At 34.7% G+C, this 15,787-nt stretch overlaps 1 protein-coding gene across 2 annotated transcripts; it reads left to right on the forward strand.

The window, feature by feature from the left end:
- Positions 1-6,734: 6,734 nt before the first annotated feature.
- LOC123537812 (interferon-induced very large GTPase 1-like) lies at positions 6,735-15,787 on the forward strand. 2 transcript variants are annotated; one of them, XM_053530452.1, is made up of 3 exons: positions 6,735-6,920; positions 7,902-8,243; positions 12,897-15,787. In XM_053530452.1, exon 3 carries the CDS (start codon positions 13,025-13,027, stop codon positions 15,785-15,787), a length of 2,763 nt encoding a protein of 920 aa, XP_053386427.1. In that variant the 5' UTR covers positions 6,735-6,920; positions 7,902-8,243; positions 12,897-13,024. The 2 variants fall into 2 exon arrangements, with proteins under 2 accessions (XP_053386427.1, XP_045177580.2); XM_045321645.2 differs by lacking the exon at positions 7,902-8,243 and having other exon boundaries at positions 6,736-6,920.

Below are 15,787 nucleotides of genomic sequence, written 5' to 3' on the forward strand. Positions count from 1 at the left end.
TATGACTTGTTATTTTTCGGACGAAAGACAGGCGCATAGGAATTGTAGATGTGCAGTGACAAATAGTGACAATTTTGTTAGCATTGTAATGCAAAGTACTATCTATACACATAAAGATGTCTACATGTGTGGGTATTGCTCAAAATTCTAAATATAAAATGTGGGTATAGTAAAGCTCTAAAACGCAAGAACAACCGATGTGCCTGGTTGAGAAAGAAAAAAAAAAACGCTTACACACGTGATCGATTGGCCGATTGAAACATTAAATAAACTTTTCTGTGTTTATCTTTTCGTTCAAAGGAGAACATTCCGGAACCTCTACCCATTTGTCATCGATGACTTGCGTCGAACGACCTAACACTAGATGTTAGGTCTCATCCCTTTACGCCGTTTGAAATAATATTATTAATGTCATTGTGTATCAGCTTGTTGACCGTGCAATATACAGTCTAACATTGCGTGACATTCCGCCTCGGATTATAATCAGTTAATACTATACTATTTTAAGTCAATATGACTATTTTCCATTTCTGATGCTTGTTATGATTTCAGGTTCTTTGGGATCATGGAGTCCATTCAATAGATGTGTAAAAGAGTTCCGTTTAAGACGCTGCTAGGGGGCGTGAGAGGTGTTGCACATTTTAATTCCCTCTCATGAACAGTCTCTATCAACCCGAGTCTGCTATAATTCTTTCTTGGTTGCATTCTATGCTTCCAAGGGATCTTTTACAGATTTTATTTTTTCTTCAATAGTTAGGTCAGATTGTATAACTTGAATTTACACAGACCTATGTTATAAAATACAGCTCATGTTCCTGCTACACGCTATTTAGCTTTTATAATTTAAGGTGACGTGTAACGCTTACTGATATTTTATAATCAAATATCTAAAACTTTGTATAGTTTTATTTTATTTAGCAAGTATTTAAACGAATAGTATGTTTAATCTGCAAACGGACACACCAATAATGATGAATTAGTCTATAACTACAAACGTCATAGGTCACTAAATGGCATAAAAGGTCTAAAAACCCATCATAACTTTGTGAACACAGCTTACACGTAAGGGTGACTCTCTGCACTCAAAGGGTCTACTGTATTTTTACAGTTTAAACCGTGCTAGCAGGAACATTTACTTTACTGTGATTACCACAAATGCTCCTTAAGATACTTTTAACTAAATAATAATGATAATAATAATTCTGCTTCATTAAAGTTTGATGATAGTCTATCAATTCGTTTCGTTATTAAAAGTGAAAATTGGAACCGTTATAACTACTCAGTTTATTTCACTGCTTTATTGACAATTGTATTATTTAAGAGATGGGTACTTTCGCATTTATAAACAATTTTTCGATACGCGAATAAAAAACTTAACAAAGGGAATGATGCGAATATAAGAAACATTTTATTATATTTGTGAGATAGTTGCATTTACAAACAACATATTAAGCGAAACGTCATTAGAAATGCAAGTTTATAAAACTATTAATACCTCCCTTTCCCTATCTTGGTTAAAAGACAGAGTGGACAAATTTAATACCAAAGCTACAGTTTTTATCCCACGCCGATGAAATCGGGAGCGGGATATTGAAATGGCGTTGTCCGTCCGTCACGTCCGTGCGTGCATCCGTCCGCAGCCATATCTCAGTAACTAGCAGCTAGAATTTCATGAAACTTGAAAGAAACATGAACCAACATACTGCGATGATGCCCGTCAAGTTTGTTTTCGATTGGTCAATTTTTCTTAGAGTTGTTGCCCTTGATTTAATGAAAAATGCCCAAAAAAGTGCGTGAAGTTGTGTACCCACACCTGGTCACCACCTTGCCTTGGTCAGACCCCCTCCCCCTCCCACCCCACCCCCTCGCCCTCCCCCAAAAAGATATTTTTTCATTCCTTTTTATTTTTTTTCAAACCTTCCATGAATATTTATCAACATGCAAAGTTGTACCATTCCCCCACCTCACTCCTCCACCCAGTCATGCCCACCACCCCAAGCATGCATCACCCCGCCCCTCCCCCTTATATATATATATTTTTTTTTTTTTCATTTTTAATTTCCCATCAATATTTATAATCAACATATGATGTTTTGTACCCTCACCCAGTCACCCCCGCTGCCACCCCCCCCCCCCCCACCAAAAATAGCATTCATTTTCTGTTAAATTGATTTTGACTAATGAAATTATTTGCCTCTTAGTAACATCCTTAACTTTTTGCCGGATATACTGTTTTGCCGTTCCTCACCAAACCCTTTTCGGCGGGGGATACCAATTCATCGAATTTGCTTGTTATACTTGCCTTTTAGTTCATATTGTTGAAATATTCTGATGTCGTAAAACTAGAAATATTTTGAAATGAAAAGAAATATGCAGCGTCTTTAATATTTTCATAATAAAGTCGGTAAAATATATAAACAATAAAATATATATGTTTTCTAAAAGGACGCTCCTGAACAAATTTTTAAACGAATGTACAAAGCGCAAATAGTGCTTAAATGTGACTGATCATTACTAACAGTACTTTATACATATCAAATTACTGTCTCACATTGCCAATTACACTAGAGTTTCTCATTTGAAGACCACCACAGGTTCGTAATTATTAAAATATTTTTGCAAACATTCCTTCTATCTACAGACTGTAAGTAGACATTAAGACGCCTCAGTATAATATTATCGCTCTTGATATCATAGTAAATACTAATTATATGTCTATGACGTAAATAGTAAATTCTTTACTTAATTGGCGTTGTCGTTTAATTGATTAAAATGGTTAGCACAATTCAAAATAAAATTAGCCGATTTGTTAACCGAATTAAAACATAAGGATTAAGTCACCTCTGAAATCACAGATAGATTAAATTACATTTGTATGTCTTCGATTTATATATGTGGATAGGATCCTGCCCCGTTATAATGCAGCGCGGCGGATGAAGTCCCCTCCACCCCGCCCCCACCAGACAAAAGAAAAACACAGACACACAAACACGCACACACAACGTACACAACGAATGCAAGATATAATAAATAGTTCCGAACGCAATAGATGGCAAGACATTTTCCTCAGTATGATAATTATTATAATGTTATTCATTTATGAACAAAGATTAAGAGAGTATTAGAATTACCGCCAAATTATCAATGTTATTGACAAGCAAGAAAATAAGTCGAGACCTTACATGTAATGGCTTTCGAAACACTGTTCTTGGTCCTAAGGGGCAGACATGAAACTAGTGTCCATAACATAGACTATACAGATATCATAAAAAGTATTGACATTATTATACATTTTATTGTTTAATAAAATACGTTTTCGTTATTTCCTTTTTCGCAAGCTTAGAACTAATTAAACTGAAGTACTCTCAAAATGCCTCATCGGTATATTGCAATTATTGCATTGAAACGACTATTGACTCAATCTGATCCGATAAGATTATGATTTCTTTTGCGATACTTGAAGCGTGACCTTTGTCACCTGTGTCATTGTAACTCTTGTTGTAATTTAATGCATTTACGTTCTGTTCATTAAAATCAGTATTGACCTTTATTCTTCTCAAAAGCAGTCCTTTCTCAAAATATTTTATTGATACCCTTTAAAACGACAATATCACCACCATGAGAGACTCGCCGAAATTATACTAACATACTCATTCAAGGGGCGAAAACAAAATAGTATTATGATGCGAAAATGCGCCCTTACGTCGAATGGTCGGTAGTGTGATAATGGTCACTTACAGAAACTCCCTAGGTTCACATCATAATGTTTCCGGCCTTTGGCCTTTCCGAGCATATAACTGTAGATGTCACTTAATAAGTATGAATAAACTATCCAAGACCTATCATAAAACAGCAAGAACTATACCTGTTTACCTTCACTTTTGTGACCTTAACTCGGTTACCCACAGATTGGCAGTGTTTTTTTGTGATATTTATGAAAATGTTCTGTTGCTAAAACTTGCTTATTTCTCACACAAAATGCATCATTTCAAATAATTTTGAAAAGAAATCATGGATTATAATAAAGATAGTTTTTAAAACACACCCTATATATTTTACATGAATGAAAAACAGCTTTAGTTGGTGAAGACACCTTGGAATTCCCTATACATTTTCAGCCAGTCGGTAGCCCTGAGAGTTGTTTTCATCTGACGTAAAACGCCCCGAAAGCACGACGCAAAAACACGTCTCTGTATTATGTTATCGCGTCATCGCACCATTGTTTCGCATTATACATGGCGAATACTTGTTGCAAATTAAAGATCTGGCATTGTGCAGTATAAGTCTAAATTTTAGACTTAAACGATTTTAAATTAGAAAAGTCACCACAAATGTACACTCGAAGCTCTATATGAGGAAGAAGCACAATTTGAACAAAAATCTTCCTCGGTGTGTGTGTGTGTGTCAAAGGAGGGGGTGTAACATGACGGTGGTAGGGGTCGGAGGGCTCTGTGCGGCGGGGATGATGGAAAACTAAGGCACAAAAAAACTAAAATGGATTTTTGTGGGTTTATGTGAGTGTGCATCGGGGTGGAGAAGGTAGAGGGTGGGGAAGGGTATAATGTGGAACGCTACACTCGTCAAAGCGTCCTATATTAAAAGTTTAAAGTCAATACCTTCAACAATGGTGAAGTTTAGCTCATGACAAAAGTACAAGAGATAGATAGATTTGATATTTCAACTCAGTTTGTGACTACCTTAATCTTTCACCTAGCCACCGAATTAATGCGCTTTGCTAAACGTCTCATCACCACGTACCTATATGTCAATACCTTGAATGCTTAATATTAAGATATGCTCCGGACACAAAATATGACTAACAGACAGGACATATGGACAGACGGACAGACGCAAGCCCAATTGTGTACTAAGTTTGTTTTCCGAATCTAAATTATGCTCCAGATACGAAGTATAAAAGACAAATTTGACCTTTTAGTTCCATTTGTGAAATAACTGTTGTCCTACCAATCTGCTTAAGGCTCGTTTCACATCGTCTGATCGCCACCTACCTCTATGCAACGTTGAAAGTCAATACCTTTAATGGTTATCAATCTTTGCTCCTGACACGAAATATGACTGAAGGACAGGACAGAACGACGAACGGGCAGACGAAAATTGACGTAAATTTAAATAACAATTTACAGGTCAATACACTCAATTGATTATTTGATATTTTATGTTTAGTGTTTAAACATTACAATAGGCTGGCAAACTCTTTTATATAATTATTTGATCATTTATCAGAAAAAAAAGTTTATTTATTTTAATTGAACATTCATGCAGTATTATCAATGACATTGTAAATTCTAAATTTGACATTCTTGTGATCAATATAATTTCTGTTTAGTTAAATAAACTGTTCTTAATTTAGTACTTGTTTTTGTTTGTTTTTTCTTTTTGTAAGATTTGACTTGCTTTATTGAATAGGTTTAGAGTAGACGCAATGGTCCAATTGTAACCCTATCTCTCGAACAACCAGAGATCTTGAGGTCGAGTCTTTGCTAGTCCAACTAAAATAGCTAACGTTCGGACAAAAGCCCCATGTAAGATTGCCTTACATCTGACACGCTAAAGAAACAGGGAAGCTTCTAGAATTGGGATTTTTCCATATATGATTATACTGGAGTTAATAACAGTCCATTTTCATGTTTTCTTGTGTTTTATATTTATAGGTTATTAGCTTTGTATCGGGAAATATGCACAAGTTCTTCAGCGGAAATATTGCGCGACTTTAGGAGCGCAATATTCTTCCGCTGAAGAACGAGTACATATTTCCCGATGCAAAGAGAAAAACCTTTTATTACATACGCATCTACACGTATAAATATTATGTTAATATCATAAATATGTTCCACAGCCTGAATAGGATTGACAATACTGAACAAAATAGAAAAAAATAGTGCAACAACACACTGAATTACGTCACGCACCCGATATGAAATTCTATTTGGAATTATAAACGAATAGAACAACAAAGTAACCTGTATCACATCAAACAGTATTCTTATCTTCAAACAAGAACTCTAAAGAACAATCTTTTAGTCATAAAGAATTTCAAATTGTTCTTTTGTATCAGTAAGACAACTCTCAGAAACTTCATTTGTGAAGATATATTAACCAAACAGGTGACTAGGAAATCACAAAAAATGTAGGATTTTTAAACTGTTAACTATTTTAAGTTACTTTTTATGCTGAGTGGTCACACATACATCCATTCTGGTCTGTATAACTTCTAGCCGCAGGAAATCTTTCGACTTGTTTGATTTTTTAAGCGTTTGTTTTAACTATATGTAATAAATTAGTCCATGATCCTAACTGCTCCATATGTAATTTAATTCTTAGTTTTTAAACAACTCCTTTCAATGCATCGGTCTAAGCTCTCTTTACTTTGAGGACATAATCAGTTTGATGCCAGGGACTGCCTGCCTCAACATAATTCACCAGTCTAACAGCCAATTTTTGCAGATGAATAAAAAAAAATACAAGACTCGAAAAAGCGGTTTCCTCGAATACATGGATAATTGTGCCAAAAATATGGACATTGTAGGTACGTACACGGACGCAAAACAAAAAAATCTGAATATCAATTGCTTAAAAGTTGCATTTATACATTAACTAGAAGTGTATATATAAGCTAATTTTAATTTATGAGAAGGTCTTGTGTTTTGAATTACGTTCATTATAATACGTAACCTAAATTACCTGGCAACAAGGTAAACATATAAACCTTTAAACTATTTGATCTGCGTCGCATTCATATATTGTCTTCACGACTAGGCTGAATGACACGTAATGAATAGAATTTTTTGAATATCAACAAGATTTGTGAATATTACAAATGGAATAAGACTCATAATCGTGCTTAAAGATAAAACAGAAATAGAAGATTTGTTTTAGTGGGGATTATTAAATTCTATCGTGTAAGTTAGTCTCATTGAATATCACTACATTTTACATTGTCAATTTCTCAACATAGCGAAATTAGTCATTATGCCTTCTCTTTTAATGTTACAGTAGCAGTGTTTTATTATTCCAGCGATTGTCAAGAACTAAGATTGACCTGCAAAAATCAGTCTTGTTCTTTGCTGTTTTCCAAGACATAAACTTGACAAAACGCAGAAATCAAAACAAATAATAAATAAATAAAATAAAATAAAGACATAAAATAATAAAAAATAATAATATAAAAATAAATAAAAAATAAATAAATATAAAATAAAAAAAGTATAAATAAATGAAAAATATATAAATAAATAAAAATGAATACATGCAGAAAAACAGCGCATGTGTCCAAACATTCTTATTTGTCAATTCCTTCTTCCAACGAAAGACCGATTTCCGGGGCATTTTGCTAGACTACATTTGAGTAGACCTATTATTGTATAATAATTTTGCCTGAGTTACTGGATTGACTGAAACGCTTCCACTATTTCTTTTTACATTTTATAAAATCTTGATATGATTATAGTGCTATATCAACCAGAATCTGTGTTTCGAATTTGCAAAAAATAGTAATAACATAAGTCAGCATGATTACATATTTCAACACATTGTTTATATCATAACAGTTTTGTTTCTCAATATACAGTTAATTACATGTTTTGTGAATCAAAATCACTCATTCTTATTCTGAAAAGGAACGTAAAATTTGCAGAGAGCACAATAATTATCTTTCAGTATAATATTACGAACCTTTAACATTTGGAAAGAATAAACCATTTGGCATACGATCCTAATACAACTTAAAGTGTTTTTATTGTAAAGGGGTATCTTATCTCTGTGTAAATGATTTTAAAATGGTTTTGTATCGTTACATGATATGATTATGTCAGAAACCTCTCGTCTAATTCTAAAATAATTGCAAATTACTAACCTTGCAAATATTACAATTTGTGAAACAGGGCATACAGTTAGGAAATAAAAAAGGAGGCAGAAGTTTGATTGAGTCTGTTCATGTGAGGCAATGAAACATACCATACCCCTCAAGTGCTTAGCACCGGGTTAGCGGAACTCGTCATACAGACCTTTATTTCACTAAGTGATCACAACGGACAAAAAATATAACAACACAAGTTAAATGCTGGGAACGGTTGAGGTCCTTTGCACGAAACTTAAAGACCGCTGTTGTGACAGCAGAAAAAATAAAACAATGAAATAAAAGAGAAGAGATTTTGACACATGGAATGCAGCACAGGAAAAGATAAAGCTTGCCACTCATTACCATTGGACAAAGTGGGAAAATGGTATATGACTTAATATGTTATTAAATTTCTAGAAATAATGGATTGTTTATTATATTACTGTCAAACGGTCTTACATTTTAGAAACTGTATATAATTTGATGTGAAAGTAACTAAAATATAGACTATTCGTGAATATTCTGCTTTCTGTATTTTCTCCAGCAATACATTTCATTTTGTTTTGGCCGCAACATTAAAGTTTTTGTTCAGCAATAGCCTAGACACTATCTATGCATGTGTACATTTCAGTACAGAATAGAATAGATAATAATTAAGTAGCTATGTTGAGTGAGTTTTACGCGTTTAAAATCGACAATTATGTTATTTGTCAAGGTAATATGTCACTCTAGAGGACTTCAGGAAAAGGGTCCAAGATAGTGTTCATCTTGGTATCTGAATAACCTTTTAACCAAGACACTTTGAGCGAGCGACAATTCACATCAAGTTCAAAATATCTAGTTCTAGCATAACTCATCTTCATTACCACTGTTCTTCACTTGAAATGTTAGAATGTTTTAATTTTTTTTTACAAACATGGCCGTTCGTACTCATTGTTTTACCCTTGACTAACCAATTGAAGTTTTTGACAAAAATATATGTTGCTAAAAATGAATTTCATCTATAATAGCATTGACCGCCAGATAACACACTTTTTACTAAACTGGATACTGTTGTTTATTTTGGCAGTGTGTACTAGGAAACCTACATAGCGTTTCAGCAACACGGAGAACTTTTGCATTGGTATATCAGAGTAAATGAGGATTCGCTTCAATAGTAATGCTAGTCTTGTTTTCCCAGTTTTGTTTCCTTTATAGCTCACCTTAGCACGAAGGTCACTAACTAGGTCACCCGCTTCGATCAAAGGAAAGCTTGTTACCACTGTAGAGGCCACATTTCTAACTCTATCTTCATGACATTTGTTAGAATGTTTATATCAATGATTCCAAAGCCATTTTCAAATCTGGGTGATGTGGCTTCAGAAACGAGGTCACTCGCTCGAAACAAAAGAAAAGCTTGTTAACATACTAGATGCCATATTTTTGACCATATCTTCATTGAACTCGGTCAGAATGTTTAACTTGATGATCTCTAAGTCAAGTCTGATACTGGGTCATGTTGGGTCAAAAACTGGTCACCCATCAAAATCAGAGGAACGCTTCTATATTTTCGAGAGGCCACAAATATGACCTCATCTTCATGAAAGTTGAACAGAATGTTTATTTTGATGATTCCTAGGTCAAGTTCGAATCGAATGGAAAGCTTGTTAAAGCTCTAGAGGCCACATTTCTAACTCAGTTTTAATAAAACTTGTTCAGGGTGTTTATCCTGATGATTGGGGAGCGGTAGTCTAATGGTTAATGTGTCGGCCGCTCAATCTAGGGGTCGCAGGTTCGAGCGCTACTAGGGTTACGACCACGCCCTCTCATATGACACAAATACTGTTGTTTTTTCCAGGAAGCTTTCATCATAATTGAGCTAAACTAGGTTATAATCTAGATTATCTCGAATCAAAAACAAGGTCACCCGCACAAATCAAAGGAAAAGCTTGTTAACACTCTAGAGGTAACATTTATTACTATATCTTTATATCTTTATGAAACCTGGTCAGAATGTATGGATTCAAAAACTAGGTAACTCGCGTAAATCAAAGGAAAAGCTTATCAACATTCTAGAGGCCACAATTTTTACATAAAACTCGGTCAGAATATTTATCTTGATGATCCCTAGTCAAAATTGAAACTCGGTCATGTGGGGTCTAAAACTAGGCCACCCACTCAAATGAAAGGGACGCTTGTTAACATTCTAGAGGCAACATTCATCTTGATGATTCCTAGTATAAGTTTAAACCTGAGTCATGTAGGGTCAGAAACTAGGTTTCGTGCTCAAATCACATGAAAAGTTTAACACTCTTAAAATTGGGCCACATTTATTATCCTTTCTTCGTAAAACTTAGTCAACTGCTCTCTACGTATGTTTGTTGCGGGGTCAAAACCTAAGTCATCCGGTCAAATCGAAGGAAAAGAGAGGCTCTAGGCCCAACTAATCAGGTGAGAATCAGGGTCATCAAGACCCTCTTGTTTTGTGAACGGCGAAATATATTGGAGGGGTCGAAATATAATTTTGAAACTTGATCGGACGAGCTGTTGTGTAATTACGTGTATGCCGTTAATCTTCAGTCATAACAAATCCTTAAATTTAGCTGAGGGGGAGTAGGATATACATTTGTACGTAACTGAAACAAAATAATTACTATCGGTAACCTCTTCTTTCAAATTTACTGATACGCTTGGGTATCTATTATTTATAAGACGTTTGACCTTTTTCCTGGAAATTTTCAGTTGTAAGTTCAGTAGCGTGGCAGAAGGGATACTTCGGACTGTCTTTAAAAGACGGTAGTACCAACTTGCTTTCATGAATTGTTTTTATTTATTTATAAACTACTCGTTATATAATCTTCAATATAAGTTACAAAAACACTGAGTTTGCCAAAAGCCAAAACTAAAGGAAGAGGTTTGGAACATTTACTGGTAGTTAATACAATGCATACTCTAATAAAGAGTTATACTTAAAGAGCTATATGCTATCAATCGACCAAAATAAGAAACAACACTGAGTATATGCATGGGAAGTCGTTTTAAGACAACCAAACAACAGACTGCTGTTAATTTATTAAACGCTATAAGAAAACCTTTACGGGCATATAAACTACGATACTACACTAAAACTGTTTGGATCAAATTGTAGAATTTTGCACAATGAAATTAATTCAAGAAAACAACTCAGTATAAGATGCATAAGTACTGGAAATAAATTTTTAGCACTTCAACTGCATGTCTACTTAATGATAATGCATGACGATGCAAGATTACGTACTCATACCTGCATCTACAATACATTTCTAAGAGTGGACAAAAGGATCTATGGCCCGACCATTAATTGTTGAAATGTGGAGAGAGTATCGACGTAAATGTGTAAACTTAAAGCTTGTTAGTGTTCACTATGCTTTGCGATAACTTACAATTTCGCATTAAGCTTTAAATATTGAGATGACTGGCATAATTATGTCTCCCCTCCACCACTCTTAATTTCCGATCATTAACTAGAAAACCATTTGATATAGAACCTTAAAAATTCATAGGGAGATAGCATTTACGGCTCTCTTTTGTTTTTAGGATCTCTTAATTAAAGGTCGAGGTCACAGGCCTGAACACTGAATAGCATTTCCGATCAATAACTTCAGAAGAAATTAACACAGTATGTTGAAATTTCACAGAATGATTCGACATGTAGAGTAAATGATCCATATTGATCCCAGTAAAAGAATGTTCCAGCAAACCAGGTATGTGGTACTTTACGGAATGAATAGAATATAAAAGTAAATAATTGCGATTTTAGCCACATCACACATCAGTCATATCTATGCTTTGTAAGAAATACGTGCATCTGTTTTGTCGTGATTGAATTTGATTGGATTATCACACATATTGATTATAGCCATTAAGAGGTATACTTTTAGGTGTCATGCGATGGTTTTGTCAAACAATTTTATTATACCCTGTGACTTCTAAACAGCTGGCCGCATGAATTTAATTTAGTGCCTTCTTCAAAGAATTTCTTTTGATACTATGGGTATAAAGTCCCCAAGATTTTTTGCTTACATGCATTCAATAAGAAACACGAATGGTTATGTGTGCTCAGTTTGCACGGAATAGAGACGAATTGCATATTCTATAATGTAAGCGCATTTTAAATATGATTGTGCAAAATATATGCATGACTTTTTCTGATAGGATTTCTGTCTGTCTGTATTTGTGTTGCATATATATTCTTATTTGCTGGTAGCGTTTTATTCTTCTCACTCTCCACGCCCCCACTTCTTCCTTCCCCTTGCAATTGCGCTCCCTTGTTTTTGGCATCTCTTCTTCTTTAAATTACTATGAGTTTTTGTGACCCGACGGAATCCTATGACGGTTCACGATTGATTTTTCCTGCTTATATGTGTGTTTGTATGTCTTAAGCAGTACGCTACGGTTTGTTGTATCTTACTTCTTTGTTAATATATGTTAGTTACTTGGGTGTGGTTGTGTGTGTTTATCTTTGGTACATAAATATCTGCGCTATTGTGATTTACGTTGTAATGTAACTGTGATTAAGGAACGTAGCATTCCCTTTGTATTTTAGTCCTTGTTATTCTTTCTCCTTGTTGCACTACCCCTTCAGCCCTCTCCCCCCTTACCCTTCCCACCCCCTCTATCTATACTTCACATTATGTTTTAATGTTGTTGTTGGATTTTAGAGCAATCTCTCTGTAATACTGTAATATTGTATCCGTTATAGCATCTTCTTATTGTGGGCCTACTTTGCAAATGCGTGGCTCTGAGGCTTTGTGCTTCCGAGAAATCTACCCTTACCTTTTATCTCTGATAGCACATACACCAATATACTAAATAAAATGTCTTTACTAAATGTATTTTGTACTTATTATTGTGCAGTAGACCAACACAGAAAGCCAACCATTTGCAGTATAAACATTAAAACGAAATAATAAAGTATTTGTGCATGTACGCCATCACAGTTAATATAAAATGTGCAATATTTCCAAACCGCTACAAGTCGATTTAACCACAGTTTTGTATATGTTCTAATTATTTTCAGATATCGTCGACCGCAACAAAGACTTGCTATTGTTTGTATTAAAGATGGAAGTCGTTTTCCTTTGGCCAATAGACAACGGTTAGTTTGAGGTGTAAGTAAAAACCAGTTAATACTATTAAAACAAAACAATGGCTGAAGCTTCAAAAACACAGTATTTTGATGAACTTTTAAACCTACTTGATATTAAAGAATATTATCCAGAGAAACTGACCAGAGAAAAACTTTATGAAATTACTCCTGAAAGTTTAAGCAGCGATAAAAAATCGGTGACGGCCGTATGGCAGTTCATTGACAAAATTACACGTTATAATTACCATGCAAGAAATATACAAACTCAAAACGCTGGAGCAGGAACTAAACCCAAAAGCTTCCAAGAGAAGAGGAAAATACAAAGGGATTCTTCTATATTGAATGTCCATCCTTTGGACGTGTTAGCAGCAGTATTCCTATGCTGTGATCCAATAGCTAAGCAGGATCTTGTAATGCATCTGTGGGGATGCAAGTTGTCTATACCATTTGCAATCCAACCTTCGAAAGATGAACGTCTACTTGTATATCTATGGCCTTTGCGTTCTTTGATAGGTCAATTTCAGGAACTTGACACATGGGTAGAAACTTCATTGATTGATAAAAGCATGAAATCAGTTGCCTTTTTAAGAGTTGGCGAAAACGAATATTCGAAATCTTCTTTGCTTAATAGTATCATTGGTGGATCCGAAAAACCCCATCCAATGTTTTTCAACCGAAATTCTGAGGGTTCAAAAAGAAAAAAATCAGATCTAACGAACGGTTTAGTTGAAATAGGATGGTTTCTGTCTTCTGACAATGACGAAGGACAGCTAACTAAACCCCACATTTTTTTCAATTTGCGTGGAGATGCTACTAAAAACCTTTCTCAAGTTGAGCTGATTGGCCAGTTAGCAACAGTAACTATTGTTTTATGTTCACTCTGTAACTTAGAAAATTCAAAAGGTATATTAAAGATATTATGTGAAAACAAATCACGTATTATTATTTTGATAAGTGACCAAAAGCCAGATTTTACTGTCATTTCAACTTTTTTAGACAATTCATTCTCACATCTTTCGGAAACTCAAATGGACATAATAACAATTGAAGAAGATATGATCTGTGAAGTTCTTGAGAGCTTGCATCATGTCATTTCTAAAATGGAATCTGATGATGGCAGAGAATTGGTTCTATCTGACTTTGCAAAAAATTTGCCTTCAATGAAATATAGAGTAGACGAAACTGAAATACATTATACTGAAGCTTTCGAAATTTCATCAGATATATTGAGAGAAGTGCGTGACACCAAAGAAGAAAAAAGAAAAGACACATTACTTCCTCTTCAAGAAAGATTTTGGAAAAAATGGGCTCAGATGGATCGCGATCTGGCACGATTTGATCAGCTAGATCCCTCAAAAAGGAAACGTTATGGTAACATAACTAATTTACAAAAAGATATGTTTAAAACTAGACAGTCTCAATACTTTCATCTTAAGAAAAATGGTCTATCTGCACCTATGAAATTATTTGTAGGTGCATTCGTTAAACTAAACTATGTGAGCAGAAAAATATTTTTGAGGATGGTAAAGCTTCAGTTAGACATTCTATCGAGGAAAACCTTAAAACCATTCTATGATGAGTACCAAGAACTATTGAAACAAACGATTGATGCAACGGAGCACGAGAGAATATCAATACAGAAACAACTATTAGATCTTGACACAAAAAAGGCAAAATTTTCATTTGGCCTTGAACATTTTATAAGGGAACTAGGACAGACATATGAAGCGTGCCTTTATCATTCTGAGGACAATATATCGATATTCTGCGGGAAGGATACAGAGTTGCCTTACGAAGAAATACCAAGATTTGCATGTTTGGCTTTACTTGAAGGTTATCCAGTTGAAATTTTGGACGGAGAAGCATGTTATGTGCCAACCCGATGGATAAAAGGCGTGTTTTCCATATTACCTCAGTGTTTAGATGTACAAAAGCCACAAGCTAAAAGTAAAGTATACGTTATTTCGGTGCTCGGCATTCAAAGCTCCGGCAAATCTACCTTCCTCAATACTATTTTTGGACTACAATTTGCAGTTAGTGCAGGCAGGTGTACAGAAGGCGTGTATATGCAATTAATCAAACTGCACAAGTCTTTAGATAGCAACGCTGAATACATTTTAGCAATTGATACGGAGGGTTTGAAAGCAGCGAAACTAACAACCACAGAATCAATACAGCATGACAACGAAATGTCGACATTTGTCATTGGTTTGGCTGATACAACTGTCATCAACTTGATGGGTGAAAATGCTACTTACCTTCAAGAAAATTTGCCTATTGCTGTTCATGCATTTCTGAGAATGAATCTTGTAGGTTTGCACCCAAGATGTAATATAGTTCATCATAACGTAGATGAACGAAACAGACAGAAATTACTTGAGCAAACTCGCATTCTTGAAAATTGTCTAAATCAACTCACAAGCACTGCTTGCGAAGTAGAACAAATTCCACGTAGGCTGTTCAAAGACATAATAAAATTTAACATTACTGACCATACAGATTATATACCTGCATTATTTGAAGGTGGTCAGCCTATGGCCCCAATTAACATTGGATATAGCAAACAATCTGACAAAGTACGAAAGAAACTTATCGAGTTTATGCCACCTTACGACGAAATGTTTTCACTGACTGACTTTGCTAAACATATTGAAATACTTTGGAATGCTATCAACAAAGATAGCTTTGTTTTTGAATTCAAAACAACACTAGAGACAGAGGCCAAATTAGATTTGGATAAAGGTTTCTTTCAGATTCTAAAGCAGTTCTTAGAAAAGGTAGACGAAAAAGCAGTAAAATATAAAAGAAAACTTAACATGTAA

Source organism: Mercenaria mercenaria, chromosome 18 (genome assembly GCF_021730395.1).
Source record: "Mercenaria mercenaria strain notata chromosome 18, MADL_Memer_1, whole genome shotgun sequence".
Taxonomy (NCBI): domain Eukaryota; kingdom Metazoa; phylum Mollusca; class Bivalvia; order Venerida; family Veneridae; genus Mercenaria; species Mercenaria mercenaria.